At 32.2% G+C, this 15,622-nt stretch overlaps 1 protein-coding gene across 1 annotated transcript; it reads left to right on the forward strand.

Moving 5' to 3' along the window:
* Positions 1-1,386: 1,386 nt before the first annotated feature.
* Positions 1,387-2,675, forward strand: LOC141595170 (protein FAR1-RELATED SEQUENCE 5-like). The gene is made up of 2 exons (XM_074415140.1): positions 1,387-1,865; positions 1,967-2,675. The coding sequence occupies exons 1-2, from the start codon at positions 1,387-1,389 to the stop codon at positions 2,673-2,675; spliced, it is 1,188 nt and encodes a 395-aa protein (XP_074271241.1).
* The last annotated feature ends 12,947 nt before the right edge of the window (positions 2,676-15,622 follow it).

Raw genomic sequence — 15,622 nt, forward strand, 5'->3', positions numbered from 1 at the left:
TCCCCAATTAAGAAATTCGGATTTCTACTGAGCAACTTGTCATAGCTTTCTAGGGTTGTTACAAATGAGGGATCGCAATATGGTGACGGCAAGACACCCATAATCTTAATATTTGAAAGATTTTGTAGTTGAAAAAAAAAAGTCCTATATGACTAAATCATAGGGATTTATAGGGAGTGTGGATAATGGTAGGATTAGGTTGGCGGGAGAATTAGGCGGGAATTTTTCATCAAACTAATTAAAAGAAAATGAGGAAGAAAACCTTCCAACTTCCACCGTAAATATTAGGTTTTATTTTTAAAATTATAAATAATTAAAAATAAAATATGAGTAAGAAATTAAAAATAATTAAAAGAAAATTAGGGAGAAAACCTTCCAACTTCCACCCACCGTAAATAGTAGGTTTTATTTTTAAAATTAAAAATAAAATATGAGAAAAAAATAAAAATAATTAAAAGTAAATTGAGATTAACCTTTCAACTTCCACAATCAAAGTAGTTCAACACAAAGAAACTCTAAGTTCATCAACTCCATCACCTTCATCTTCTCAAAACAACCTTCATCATTTAAAAATGTCGAATAGTTTTGATTTAAATGCTTTGTATATCGAGGAGGAGGGAGAAAACGAAGTCATTGACGAGAATGAAACAACACTGAATTGTTACGGCATGCGGCACATGTTCGAAGGCAATGAAGACAATCAACCAGCTATTGAGCCTACGATTGGTGCGGAATTTGAATCGGGTGAACAGTTTGTCTTTCATTATACTTACGCTTATAAGACGGGGTTTGAACTTCATGTTCGTAGTAGCCAACTTTTGGCTCCCTTCAAGGAGCAGGGGGTACGTCGAAACGGAGTTGGGGATAAAGAACCACGATTCCACATGATGAACAAGATTAGGTTTATGTGTTCAGAGGGCAATACGACGAAGAAAAGCTCGTGTGTAACACCATGTAAAATGTATGTATTTGGGAAATTAAATCACGACAGTGGGAAATTTGTAATCTGTACTTGTGATTTGGTACATAATCACGATTTGAATCCTGAGGTTAGCCGGCATGTAGTCAATTATAGGCACATAAGCGAATATTTCAAGGCCAGGTTGGTGTTGAACGCAGAGCCAGCCGGCATACCAATTACCTGGAACTTCAACACATTAGTTAGGGAGGTTGGAGGGATTCATAATCTACATTTCAATGGGCAGGACGCGAGAAACTTCATCAACAAAATGAACGTCGCAAAAGTAGGTTCCGTGGTGACGCTAAAGAGGTCTTAAATTATTTTGAGGGCTTAAAAGAGCGAGAATCCGATTTTTACTACGCCGTTGAAAGGGACGCGGATAATAAGTCATTGAACATTTTCTCGTCGATGCACGATGTCGTGCCATGTACAAGGCTTTTGGTGACCCATCGTCGTTCGATAGTACATTCCTAAGCAACAGGTACCAGATGCCTTTCTGTCCATTCGTTGGAGTTAATCATCATGGAAGTACAATATTATATGCAGCGGCTTTAATTTCATACGAAGACACAGAGTCATTCGAGTGGGTGTTTGAGAAGTGGATAGAATGTATGGGTAGAGCTCCAACCGTCTTACTAACTGATCAATGTAAAGCAATGGAAGGGGCAATCAAGAAAGTGTTCCCGGAGACTAAACATAGATTATGCCTTTGGCATATTCTTCAAAACGCGGATAAGAATCTAAAAGACCACCCACAATTTTCTCAGATTGACAGAGATTTGCGTACGCTTGTACACGAGAGTATCACCGAGGAGGAACTGCAAGATATGTGGGACGATTTCATGGAAAAATACAACTTGCGACGCAACAAATGGTTGAGGGGTGCATGGGATATGAGACAGCGGTGGATGCCTGTTTTTTGGAAAGACACTTTCTGTGCGGGTATGTCTTCTACTCAGAGGAGTGAACAAACAAACAGGTTTATTAAAACGTACATGAGCATAGAAACCGGCCTGATGCAATTCATGGAGCGATCGAGGATGCCATAGAGAAAAAGGTGGAGGACGAGAAAGTCAATAACGCCAAAGACATTAAGAGCCCACTTAAATGGGATCCCATGATATTATTCGAGGATATCTTTAGTAAGGTCTACACAAACAAAGAATTCGGAGAGGTGAAAACAGAGGTATATGGTTGTATAAGCACCAATGTCGAAACTCTTCCAAATAGTTTGGGTTTCATCAAGAGGTTTAGGGCCACATCAAAAGTGACAGAAGCATTTTGGAAGAAAGATCGAAGAAGTTTTGAAGTGAGTATTGACACAATCACTGGTGAGTATAAATGTGGTTGTAAGATGTTTGAATTTAGAGGGATCTTATGTCGCCATATCATGAAGTGTCTTGATGTGTTGGACGTAAAAGCTATCCCAGACAAATACATAATCGAACGCTGGCGCAAGGATTTGGTTAGAGGATACGAAAATATTCGGGTTGGGTACTACAACCCGGATGAGTCAGAACGTGTTAAAAGGTCTCTTGAGATAACGGTAAAAAATGATTACATTAAGAGGTTGGCTATGCAAAGTGAAGGGTCTTCGCCATTTATAATAGCGAGAACCGATGAACTAATCAAAGAGTTAGAGGCTCATCTTTGGGATACGATCTATAGATTCATTTGCGGCAGGTGGAGTTTCCTCAAAAATGTGGGGTCGTAGGAGACTACGACCTAGGGAGACTATCATAAACACACCTCAACAAGAAGGTGACATTAGAGACCCCCCCGACAAGCGAGGGAATGGCAGAAGACGTATTGTCAAACAGACAAAGAGAAGGAGAAAGACAAATGATGAGGATCCGACAACCACTACGCTCCCCCCAAATACGAACCCAACCCGACATGTTCCAAACGATGATGCTTCATCCTTTATGAGTGGCTTTAGTGGTACACAAAATACTCCACGTTTTACACCGTCACAAAATACTCCGACGTTCTCCCAATCGCAATTTAGGTCACAATATTCAAATTCTCAATATTCTCAATATACAAATTATAGTCATAGGTTGTAAATAGGAAGTATGATTTTTTTTTTTGTATATCATTTGACTTCTTTAAACAAATAATGTATGATCAATCAAAATCAATGACTATTTTCCTTAATTCATTTTCACAGTATTGAGTATATGTCTTCAAGTATTAGAATAGCATACGGTTAACTTGTGCAAAATTATGCCAAAAACAAAAAGAAAAACCCACAAGAGGATTCGAACACGAGACACTTGGAAAGCATGAACTAAGTAAGGAAACCACTGCACCCACTAACTTATACTGTCATATGTCCAGTCCTATATATATATAAGGTCTTTTTAACTTCCGGTCATGGATATTAGCAAATAAAATATTTATCAATTTAATTAAAATTTTAAAATAATGTGTATAAAAAAAGACATAACTTACTCATACCCACATAAGCAAAAAAAAAAGTACAATGAAAATTAATCATAAAATAAATTTAATTTTAAATTTTTTTAAAAAAAAATTAATTTCAAGAAATTAAATATTAAAAACAGTGTGTATAAAACAAAACATTACGCAAAAAAATAAATTACAACGAAATTTAGGTATAATTTAAAATAATATAACACAAAAGAAAAGGTATTATATGAAAAAATATTAATTGAAAAAAAAAATTAAAAAAAAAAATTAACGTAAATACATAAACATACATATAAGGAATAATCATACCGTATAAAGAAATTGATACAATACGTATCAATTAACCGTAGCGTATATACAGATCGTGTACGTATATTAGAGGTATACATAAATATACGAAATATTAAAGGTATATACTGTATACATAAATACTAAAAATAATAAAAGGTATTAGTAATAAATAAGACTTAAATATAAATTAGGAGAGAAGTTTTTTTTAATTAATAAAATATGTGGCAAAACCGAGAACATTAATTAGGGGGGGCAATTAATGAAGGAATCAAGGGATTAATTAGATTAAAAAAGATTCTTTGAATTGGACAAGTGGCGCGTCATTATTGGTGGTGTATGAGGGCCTCATACACCTGGTGTAACTCTACCATCTTCCGAAAAAAGAGGTGTGGTGTGTTGTATACAAGTTTGTGAATTGTTGAATTTTAGGAGAAAGAGGTCATCTTTGGGAGTTTTAGCAGTGGAAGGAGACTGATTGAGGTTTAGTACTTGCATACCTTTTATAATTATTATATTCTCTTGAGGGGTGCCGGGTGGGTCCGATTTGTAGTAGTATGATATTTCTACCGGTTTTTGAGTTAAAATTTGGACCTTTTTATATAAAAAAAAATATAAAATATATATAAAAAAATACTATAAAATGTTTAAGAAAAAATATATGTAGCTATTGACGAAACCAGGATTTTAACTCTTAGAGAGGAGACATTTTTTTAACATGGAAATTCGGAAAAAGTTGGAATATTTTAACTTCAATTTATGAAATTTCTATCCGACAATGAGGGTAATCGTTACTGTTACCCCATCTAGCTCCACCAGTGAATGTCTACATGAGGCAATCATATATGTATAAAAATAATGTGATTTTTAAATGTTTATAGATGTTTTTAGTAACATACGGAGTAATAGTTAACAGTCGATTTCGTATACACTTTTCATTTCATTTTTATTCTGTTCTCTGTTTAATTTGGTAGAGGTTTGAAACTAACATTTTAATAACATATTTTTATATTTTTGTTGTAAAAATATACTCCCTCCGTCCTGGTCAATTGTTGTCCATTAGTTTTGGCACAAAGATCAAGGAAAGAGGAAGGGACCAATTACTAAAATGGCAAGTGGATTATATTGTGTGTGAATGATCAAATTGCTCATCAAGTTCATTCTTAAAAGAGAAATGACAACAATTGATCGAGACACCCAAAAATAAAATAGGACAACAAATAACCGGAACAGAATTAGTATATTTTTGGAATCGTTTTTTAATACGGTCAAAGTTCTAATATGTGTTGACCTCAATAAGATAATGGAAATAAATTATGATCTTTTCACTTAGTGATCTTTGTTTAGGTGTTATTCAAGAGTATTTATATGGTATAGGTATGTTTTTATATCATTTTAATTAAATATTTTTATATCACTTCAGTTACTGATGAGTCTAGTAAATCACACTAATGAGACCAGCCAAAACCTTATATATATGATATGAAGTATCATTTAATTAATTCATAGGACTCAAGGGAAACATTTACATATAAAACTTCTCTATTTTAACTAAAGTCTTTACTTTTAATTCCATTAAGCTAAAATAAAACTTCGGTCATGTTCTTTTGTACTCCGTATTTAATTTCAGCTTAGTTGTTCAATTCAACTTCATTCAGTTCAGCAATCTCATCTCTTCATGTCGCACTGTTCTTTTGACTTAATTTCAACTCATTTCAGTTCAGTTCAGCTCTATTCAGTTCAGTTTAACTTCATTCAGTACACTCTAGCTCATCTTTTTAGCCTTATTTTTTTCGACTGGAAAGAGTTGAATTTAACTTAATGAAGCTGAAATGAATTGAATTAGTCTGAATGGAACTAAATTGAATCGAAATAAGAATTAATTTATGAAAAGATAAGATGAGCTGAAATGAACTGAATGTATTTATTTATTTATTAAGTATATAAAACCAACCAAATTACTCATAATATATGACAATTTTCATTTAATTAGTTACATTAGCGGCTAGGTATATAGAGATGATTTGATACCAGATTTTTTGCATAAAAAATAATGCTCAAAGAATTAGGTAGTTTATTAAATCAGACGATGCCCCTTACGTTGTGTTGTTCCTAGTTTAAGTCAATTTCAGGTATGATTCTTTTTTGTCATTAAATTCCGGTTCTTATTTGGTAGTTGTCATTAATATGCACGGGTATTGTTACTATGGAGTATAAAATTCCGTAATAACTACTATACCATGGAAAGGATTCCAATAAACAATTTTTATATACGAGTTTTAAAATTGGATAATTTATAGTGCACAAATTGTTCTATAAGACTATTTTTTGTAAAAGACTAGTCTAATGACACAAAGCCAACTAAATAAGTTAATAAATGTGTAAAAATTGTTTATTTTGGTAACATAATAATTTATCTTGATAACTTGCATATTTAAATATGTCGGTATTCATTATTAGATATCGGGTAATCAAAATAAAACTGAAATATGAATGTAATTATATGTTAACTTTGGACTTTTCTCCTTTTGGGTCAGTCCTATGCTATAGGATAGTCCTATAGGAAAGTTGGTGTTTATAGTGAGGGCGGTCCAACTCAGCCCGCTAATATAAATGTTTGCCGAATAGGTAGCTTGAGGTCCAAATGATGGACCTTAGTTTCGAGAGGAGGCTCGGCCTCAGCTAATCATTCATTCTTTAATTTGGCATTATCATCTACGTTACTACGGTATAAGATGAATATCATACGCCGTAAATGATTATGATCCAAACATCAACATCTATCTTACTTGTTGTAAATATAGGCTAGTATGCTATATGGCTCATTTACTTATCACCAAACTCGGAAGTAGTGATTAGTGAAAAGACTAGGTCGCTAAATACCAGAATTAGACTATCAAATTAACAATTTATAAGCCAAACTATACTCTAGATTACTCTAATGGATAAAGCAATATAGTGCAAGTAAGGGTCGATCCCAAGAGAAAGACTATTAAACTAAAAACTTGAATTGTAAACTATTGAATACTAAACAAGACTCTACTACTAATTTAGGCTCTAATGACAAGTTTATAAACACACAATGGTTATTAACAATGACCAACAAGTAGATGAACATAGATCAAAAAGAGAGGGTTTGAGTTGATTGGTAACATGAATGTAAGGTAAAATGACAATCTTTTCTAACAAGCAATATAACAAACACTTGGTGAGCAAGAAACGTTCAACGGGAAAGTGGTGATTTACCCCTATAACTTTGTGCAATTGTGAAATTAACCCCCATAACTTTCAATTGGAGTGATTAGGCCCCGTAACTTACATAATAAGTGAAATTAAACCCTTTTGTCAAAATCTCGCGAGAAATTCAATTTATCATATCACAAAAGTAAAAATGGTTATGTTTTTATGAAAAATACAAAATAAAAGTTTAAATTAATAAAAAAATTAAAATATATTAGATAAAAAATTAAAATATATTAGATAAAAAAATTAAAATATTATACGAAAACAAACAGATTATTATTTTTATATAATTTCAAATTTTTTACTGTACAATTTTTGTAAAAAAAATTCAATTGCAAAATATTTTGTTAGATAGTTATCTTAAAATTAGAAGTCGGAATAAAAGATTTCATGACAAAATATATAAAAAATATAATAAAAGGGTAAAAAAAATATATTCAAATTTTTATATTTTTCAACATTTTAAAAAATATATTCAAATAGTTTGTTTTTTTTTTCAAAAATCATACCGAATTACATACGTATTTAAAAAATTGTTTTTATCTAATATATATGCTATTTTTTTAATTAATTTTTTAAACTTTTATTTTGTATTTTTCGTAAAAACATAACCATTTTTACTTTTGTGATATGATAAATTGAATTTCTCGTGAGATTTTGACAAAGGGGTTTAATTTCACTTATTATGTAAGTTACGGGGCCTAATCACTCCAATTGAAAGTTATGGGGGTTAATTTCACAATTGCACAAAGTTATGGGGGTCAATCACCACTTCCCCGGAAAACTCAATATTAAGGAGAACTTGGTGTGATCCCTCCTTAGTAACCAACAAAGATAAAGCTTGACTCTTTTATAACTCTCTTCTTATTATCCACCAAATACTATCAAATCAAGATGTTAACATACACAAATTAAACCATCCATGTATATCCTTCAAGTTTATAACCAACAATTCATTAAACCATGAGTGAGAATTAAACATGAGCATTAAGAATTATACCAAGATAAGAAGCTAGGATAAAGTCTCACAAGATTAAACCATACAAATGAGAAAATACATGAAATTTTCTACTTATTGCATGAATCCTTTAAACCAAATCAACATACAACAAGCTTGTTCCAATTAATTCTAGATAGATTAAACCATTTCTCTCGAATTTGCAATAGTTGAACAAATAATAAGCATGGATGACCAACCCAAACATAAACTCATTCAACATAAGAAAATAAGCACAAGGAAAGAACAATAGATAAATTAAGAGAGATTAAAAGAGTCTTACAATACCAAAGTTGAAAACTTTGGATGAATTACACCAAGCAAAGAAGGATTTATCCTTCCATAGTCTTGTTAAAACCCACAAAATGAAGAAAGATTAACATCTAATATCAAAGATTACAACTTTTCTCCTAAAATACCAAGTTTTCTTAACATCCAAGTTTTTGAGATTATTGCCTCCCAAGATTTGATGAGAGTAGTAGTGTGACTAGTGTCTTTAGATCTCAAAATTCTAGATATATATAGGGAGGCACGAGAATCTAGGTTAAGTTCCTCAAGAAAGCCCAAAACACGGAACTAGATTTGCGATTTCAGAGCAGAGCGCAAGCTGCGTCATATGACGCAAGCTGCGTTTCAGACTGACAGCAGCATTTTTCGAAGGCATTATCTCCCTCGTTTCTTGGACAAATGAGGCGTGTGACCTACCGTTGGAAAGATAAGATCACAAGCTTTCACTTCCAATTGGCCTTGCGTCGATACAAGCTCTAGAACTCGAGATATACTCGTTTGAAGTTGACCCTTGTGAAATCGAGTTTTCAATTCTTCATTTTGGCTCTTGTTTGTGCATGCCAAGGCTTCAATTCTTCCTTTTACTTGCTTCTCTTGACTTTGCACTTATTCCCTTGGCTTACCTTTGCCTCTCCTCCTTCACCTTGGTAAGTTATAAGTTAAGACTCTAAAATTACAACCAAAAGTGCAAACCGGTATATTACAACAAGTCCAACTAAAACCCGGTATCAAACATATTTATTATGATAACATTAGCCTATTGACTCGTCACAATTTGACACTATCAAGTAGCTTAATTCCAAAAAAAAAAAAAAAAAAAAAAACTCGGAAGTAGCTGGCAGCATAAAGTAAAAGAGTAAAAAGGTGGTAGTATAATTCTCTAAGGGGTCGTTTGGTTCGCTAAGGGAATTGAAGTTCCAAGGAAATAAGAGTTCCCATGATTTTGTAAATCACATGAAATGGAAAAAAGTTGTTTGGTTGGAATGTGGGAAGTTAATTCCACAGGAATTCACACTTACCTAGAGGGGCCTAGGTAAGCAACTTCCCACATCATGGAGGAATTGGAGTTCCTATGGAACTTCAATTCATGTGATTTTGGGCAAACAAACAACTCTCCCATTTTACAAATCCCATGAATTGTAATTCATGTGTTTTATAATGGGTAACCAAACAACCCCTAAGCAAATCAAATGGACGCCTATCACCAAGGATGCGCCTCGTTTCATGCTTCGTATAATGTTAATCTACTATATCATTGATGTTAGTTCTTGCACTACAATAGCTAATTGCACATGCATCGGAGAGTTATACGCGACAATTCATGGACTATACAACCAGATGTATATGTTGTACGGTGTAGAATCTGAGTTTTGTGTCAAAGTATCCGAGCTTTATATTAAAGAATATGACCTTTATTAGAAATTATTGAGTTCATTCATTTACACATTAAAAACATGAAATTTAAATTAGCTTAGAAAAAATACACGTAAGCTCGAATTCTTATACTTGGTTGTACCATGCTTATGGTACAACTGGATGTATAATCCTATTTATGTATACGCGACCTTACATCGTGAAACAATCTTATTTATAAATTGTGGTTGATAAAAGAAATGTGAAGGAAAATTATGTTTTACCTATCTCCAACCTTCTAATATCGCGAACTATTCACTTATAATTGAGCAAGTAATTATACGGTGAGTCGGTGACAATATCAAAATGTTCCAAAATTTAAAACCGGATGCTCTTAGGTTAGGGGTATACAATTTTAGGAGAGACGAATTATGCAATACCATAAATTAACATACTAACATTGTAAAGTTTTCAACCAAATGAATTTGGTGTGGTGGTTGTCCAGCTTATCATCTCTTAACTATGAGGTCAGATGTTCGATCCCTACCCATGAGAATGGAGCAAACTCGATATTTACACTAAAAAAAAACAACGTTTTTGGGCGTCTTTACTAGCCCTATAAATTCGCTAGTGGTGGATTTTGTATGTAGGTGCTAGTAAGAACGCTTTTGCTAACAGAAATTTGAATATTTTAAAATTTCGACTATAATTTTTGTTTTTTTCTCGAGTTTTCTTTACTCTATTACTCCGTATTACTTATTTACCCCCGTTACAATTCTTCCCCCCTAACTCTAAATTCCGACTCTCTTTTGGCAAACATCCGAAAATCGACTATGCTAATAAAGTGATCGTTTACTTCTGTTTCTTATATTTCTGTTTTCCTTTTGTCATACACCGATCTCTCTCCAAGGAGAAACCGAAACCTTTTGCAAGATTTCTTATTTTATATAGAAAAACCCTTTATATCAAATATGATAAAACTTGCGGAGAATATCATAATAATATGACGTTAGTGTGCAAAAGTACTTGAAAATGTCGTGCTACTCCTAAGTCTTAACACGTTATTATATATAAAGACGAAGTTTGTATTTTAGAGAATAAAAGCAAAGTATATTTCTCGTTCCTACTTCACTTGCACGCACCTTGCTTACATTTCTTTCGTTTTTTAGTCTACTCCCTACTATTCTTTGTGTGCCCCACTTCACGCATTTTGTGCAGGAGTGTATGCCCTCAAAGGTTCAATTTCATTAAAGTCGTTTTGTTGGAGCAAAAAAGTGCAGATTCAATAGTATCTTTGTTGCGGAAGCTCTCGCTTTAAAAAAAAGTATTTTAGCAGCTAAATACTTAGGAATCTCAAAGTTAATTGTAGAGGGTGATAATTTATCTGTTATTAACTCAATTTGAGGTACTTGACAAATTCCTTGGAAAATTTCTAATACTATCAAGGATGTGAAATTAGACCATTTTTTCGATGAAGTGATAATTAAACATTGATTTCGTGAAGCCAACAAGGTTGCTGACTTCATGGATTCTATTGGACATTCATGTCCAACTTTTTCGAGGTGGTTTGATAGCCGGTGGCTTCAACTTACCTCCCGCATTCGAAAGAATGAGATATGTTGGTTCTACCCTAGAGAATCAACCTAGTTTTCTTACCTAATAAAAAAAAAAGGTTCAATTTCATTAATAGACAACGGTATAGTCTAACAATTAATACGGAGTACCTTTCTTTTTTAATTAGTCGAGTTTTAATTAGTCGAGTTTGGTGTAGCTTGTAGGGGTGATAACGAGTTGAGACGAGCATGAGCTTGGTCTTACTCGATTTGTGCTCATAAAGAAAAATTCGAGTTTGAGCCGATCTCGAACTCACCCCAGCTTGAAAAAATTGAGCTCATTATTACGCCCGCGAGCTTCAACCCGAACTCGAGTTCAACTCGAGCCTATAAATAATTGTTCAATTATCGTGTTTTTTTGTCTCAATTTGAACTGATTGAAGCTGAACTGGACTGAATTGAGCTGAATAAAGCTAAACTGAACTGAAATTAGCTGAAATTAAGACAGAAAAAACAAAGCCTAATAGACAACGGTATAATGTAGCAATTATTACCTTTTTCTTTTTTGTAATTATTAGTCGAGTTTGATGTATCATGTATATAATCAAGTCGTTAATTTATCATAAAATGACTTATATATAATAAAATGAATTTAATTTGTTATATACATATAACGATTTATTTCATATTCTTTTTATTTTGTTGGTTTTTGAAATGTATAGGAATAATTATAATAGTTGGGTCTTAATCATCACCTTAGAATTTTGATTGAGATGGTTTATCTATCATGTATCAATTTGAGTGTGAGTTAAACAAAAATACTGCAAAAATTATGAAAATAATAGTACTCATTTAATTATTTTCATTTGAAGAAGTTTCAAACTACATTATTACACGATATACTCTATTATATTTGAAAGATACTAAAAACTAATATATCCGTCAACGAATAGTATTTTAATTAGGTTTCCTCTGACAATAAACACAAACAAAATGATACGGAGTAACTAGTGGTGGAACATGGAACTACGCAGCTAGCAGCCTAACACAAATTATCGTCCAAAATGTCATACTTCTAGTTAATACGGAGTAGTATACTTCATTCGTCTCATTTATTTGTTTATTATCAGTTTTTTTGTGAGAGTATTTTAGTTAAAGGTACGTCTTGTCTTGAATATTGTACGGAGTATTAATTTTGAAACTAATGTTAAATACAAATTTAAACTCATTGAGGCTTAATTGCATGCATCTAATTAAGTTGTCATGTATATATGAGAATGTGATACGGTTTTACAGACATTGGGAACCCATATGTTGTCACATGATGAGGACATGAGCGCCTCCCATGATACCATGAAACAATTAATTTTTGTCTTTTTTATCTAAAACTAGTTTTGTGACCCGTGAAATTCACGGATTGTTCTGTTTCTAGTGTAATACTTTAGTGATTTAATACAATAACATACTACGATCAATTCAATTTACGGGTTTCATGTTTTAAGGGTTATATAAATTCAATTAGTCTTTTATACAACATTTTATCAGAAATTAAAATTTCATACATTAGATATACTAAGATACCCCTATCAAAACTAAAGTAACTCAATGCAAGCTAAAATGAATTAATAATATAAGTATTCATATAATCAAATTAAACAAAACTATATTATCAAACAAAGATCTCCAAAGATAGAGCACCCTCACAAATTCAACAATTCTGAAAATAACATAAAACACACAATTAGAAATGTTATGACAAAACTAACATTTCATACCCCTATAAAATTGAAGCTAATATAATAACAAATTGCGGAACTAAAAATTTTAAAGCAACAACAACTTGAACAACAATTGGATCATTATTGCCGAATAATTCACCTATTAAACAATATTATACAAAAAATGCTATGTCATCCCCTCAAATTTCCACCTTTTAGCCATATATTTCAACAGTAGGTCTCATGAAAGACAGTCTCCCACGCACTAATTTAGTGGGAGACATAATAGGGGAAAAAAAATTCAGTGGGTCCCTCACCCCATCATGTGAGAGGTGTCTCAATAACGTTATTGAGAGACCGTTTCTCCGGAGTTTTTGTGATATTTCAAAATATATATAATAAATGCTCAGAAAATTATTAATCATCCACGATTCCACGTTGATGTCACCAATCTTTAGTTAGTATGTAAAATATAGTTGTTTAAGCAATCTTAGTATTTCTCTTCTCCTTATAATCTTCTTTCTTCAATAAATCATACCTATTAAAAAAAAAGTAACACAATAATAGTGGAATTTGTTTTATGCAATATTATCGTTATTAACTTAGTTTCACCGTAAGTAATGAGAAAAAAAGGGAATAATAATCAAATCGTAGAGATGTAAGTATATTTACCTTGGAAGAGCTTAATACAATAAATAATCTTGAGATCACCTAAATGAGAACAAAACAAACACATACGCAAAATTGAAAATGTGATGAACACTTTATAACCCAATGAAACTCCCAATAAAAAAATAAAAAAAATTAGTAAATAATATCGGTGACACAAACCATTCTACTAACGATAGAGATAAGAAATTTTTTGCTTACAAATTTTGCCTTTCATAAAAAATATATAAACAATTGAGGATGCGTTTTATGGCTATTAAATATTATTTTTTCATTATTATCAAATTTAATATAGGTATAAATAAAGATCAAGTTCATGACTTTTGAGCATCCATATTTCATTATTATGAAGTTTAATATAAACTTAAATATGGGAAAATGAGAAATGGTATGTAAAAGGTTTGCTTTATTATTATTATTATTATTATTATTATTATTATTATTATTATTAATTTTTTTTTCTTACAAACTCCACTTTGCATGAAAGTCATTAAAAAAGTTATCTTGTATATATAATTAAAATATGACATATTGATGATGATAGATATTTTGATTTTCCTTTTAATTATATTTATAAATTTGTAGATATTAGTAACTTTATAATCCAAATTATTAGATTTTTTATTTACCATATATAAAAACTTTTAGCTACTATCTTTATGGTTAAGGAGGAGTTAGATGAACAAATTGAATGATTTAAATGATGAGAGTAAATTCTTAATTTATTTTTATTATTTAAATCATGATCTTATGGTTTCCACAGACAAATAAATATTACTAAACCTTATAATGAGTTTTAATAAATTTATTAAAGTAGCATTAATATTAACAATATAAATTAATAGAATTTAATTATGATAATCCTACATGGCAAAAAATTAAATGTATTAAGTTGCCTCTTAACTATATAGTTAAAATATGACATATTGATGATGATAGATATTTTGGTTTTCCTTTTAATTATATTTATAAACTTGTAGATATTAGTAACTTTATAATCCAAATTATTATATTTTTTATTTACTATATAAGACCTTTTAGAATTTTTTTTCAAAGTGGGGTTATTTTGCAAACTATTTCTCGTTTTAGGGTCGGTTTCAAACTATTTCTTCCCAATGGGTCCACGTCATCACTTTTGTTCCTAGAAATTTCAGATAAATCGCTATTTGAAGTAGCGATTTACTCTGAAATAGTCAAATCGCTATCCCAAGTGGCGATTTTATCATGCCTTATTAAAAGAAATGTAGTAATGATAATTGATAAGAGGAATTATGATAAATCGCTAGTTCAACTAGCGATTTGACAAAAACCACACCTAACCCAGCAACCTCAACTCAACGCTAGTAGTAAGAGCCATACGGTCCTACACAACCTCTCTAAAATACCATTGTTCATGTAAAGCTAATGCTACATCAGTGATGATCAGGGTGGAAGAGTTGTAATCCCAAACGTTTCGTTCCTTTGGCAGAGAAGAATATATACATGATATTTACAACATATATAATTAAAAATATAATGCAATTAGAGAGCATTCACGAAAATAGTAGGAACGTAAGCGTAAAATGGACTTTAATTAAGTCGTGAGGTTAAAGTGTGGGTTAAGGCTCTCTTGTGTTGTTTTCGATGACGATTTGAGCGAGTTTTAATGGTGGGTCGTTGGTTTCTAGTAGCCCTTTCTTATTGGATGGTTCTTATGGCGTTATAGAATGTTTTCGGGTTCGTTCACATCCGTCCGAGAGCAGCGGCGGTGACGCTCTGTTTCGGCACCGCTACGGCAAAGTTTCGCCGTCGTTTTATGCTTCCGATAGAGCATGTCTACTTCCGAGTCTTAAATTGTGACTTAGTATGGTTCTAAGATGTACTTTATCTAGTTCTATTCGTGGGTTGTTTTGACTCTGACTCGATGTGGCTGAATCACGCCCTTGTTTTCTCGCGGTTTCAACTAAGTTTCGTCGAGACCGTCCGTCTTGTATGGTTCGATTAAGCGTATGAAACTGATGCAACGGATTAGGATATTGGCGGGCCACACAATTGCAGTTAATTCACACCATATCGTTGCCATTGCGGTGAAGCCGTCAGTAGTTCCTGTTTGGAGCCAAGAGGTAGTCGTGAACGGTTA

The sequence above is a fragment of the Silene latifolia genome, chromosome 8, assembly GCF_048544455.1.
Source record: "Silene latifolia isolate original U9 population chromosome 8, ASM4854445v1, whole genome shotgun sequence".
Taxonomy (NCBI): Eukaryota; Viridiplantae; Streptophyta; class Magnoliopsida; order Caryophyllales; family Caryophyllaceae; genus Silene; species Silene latifolia.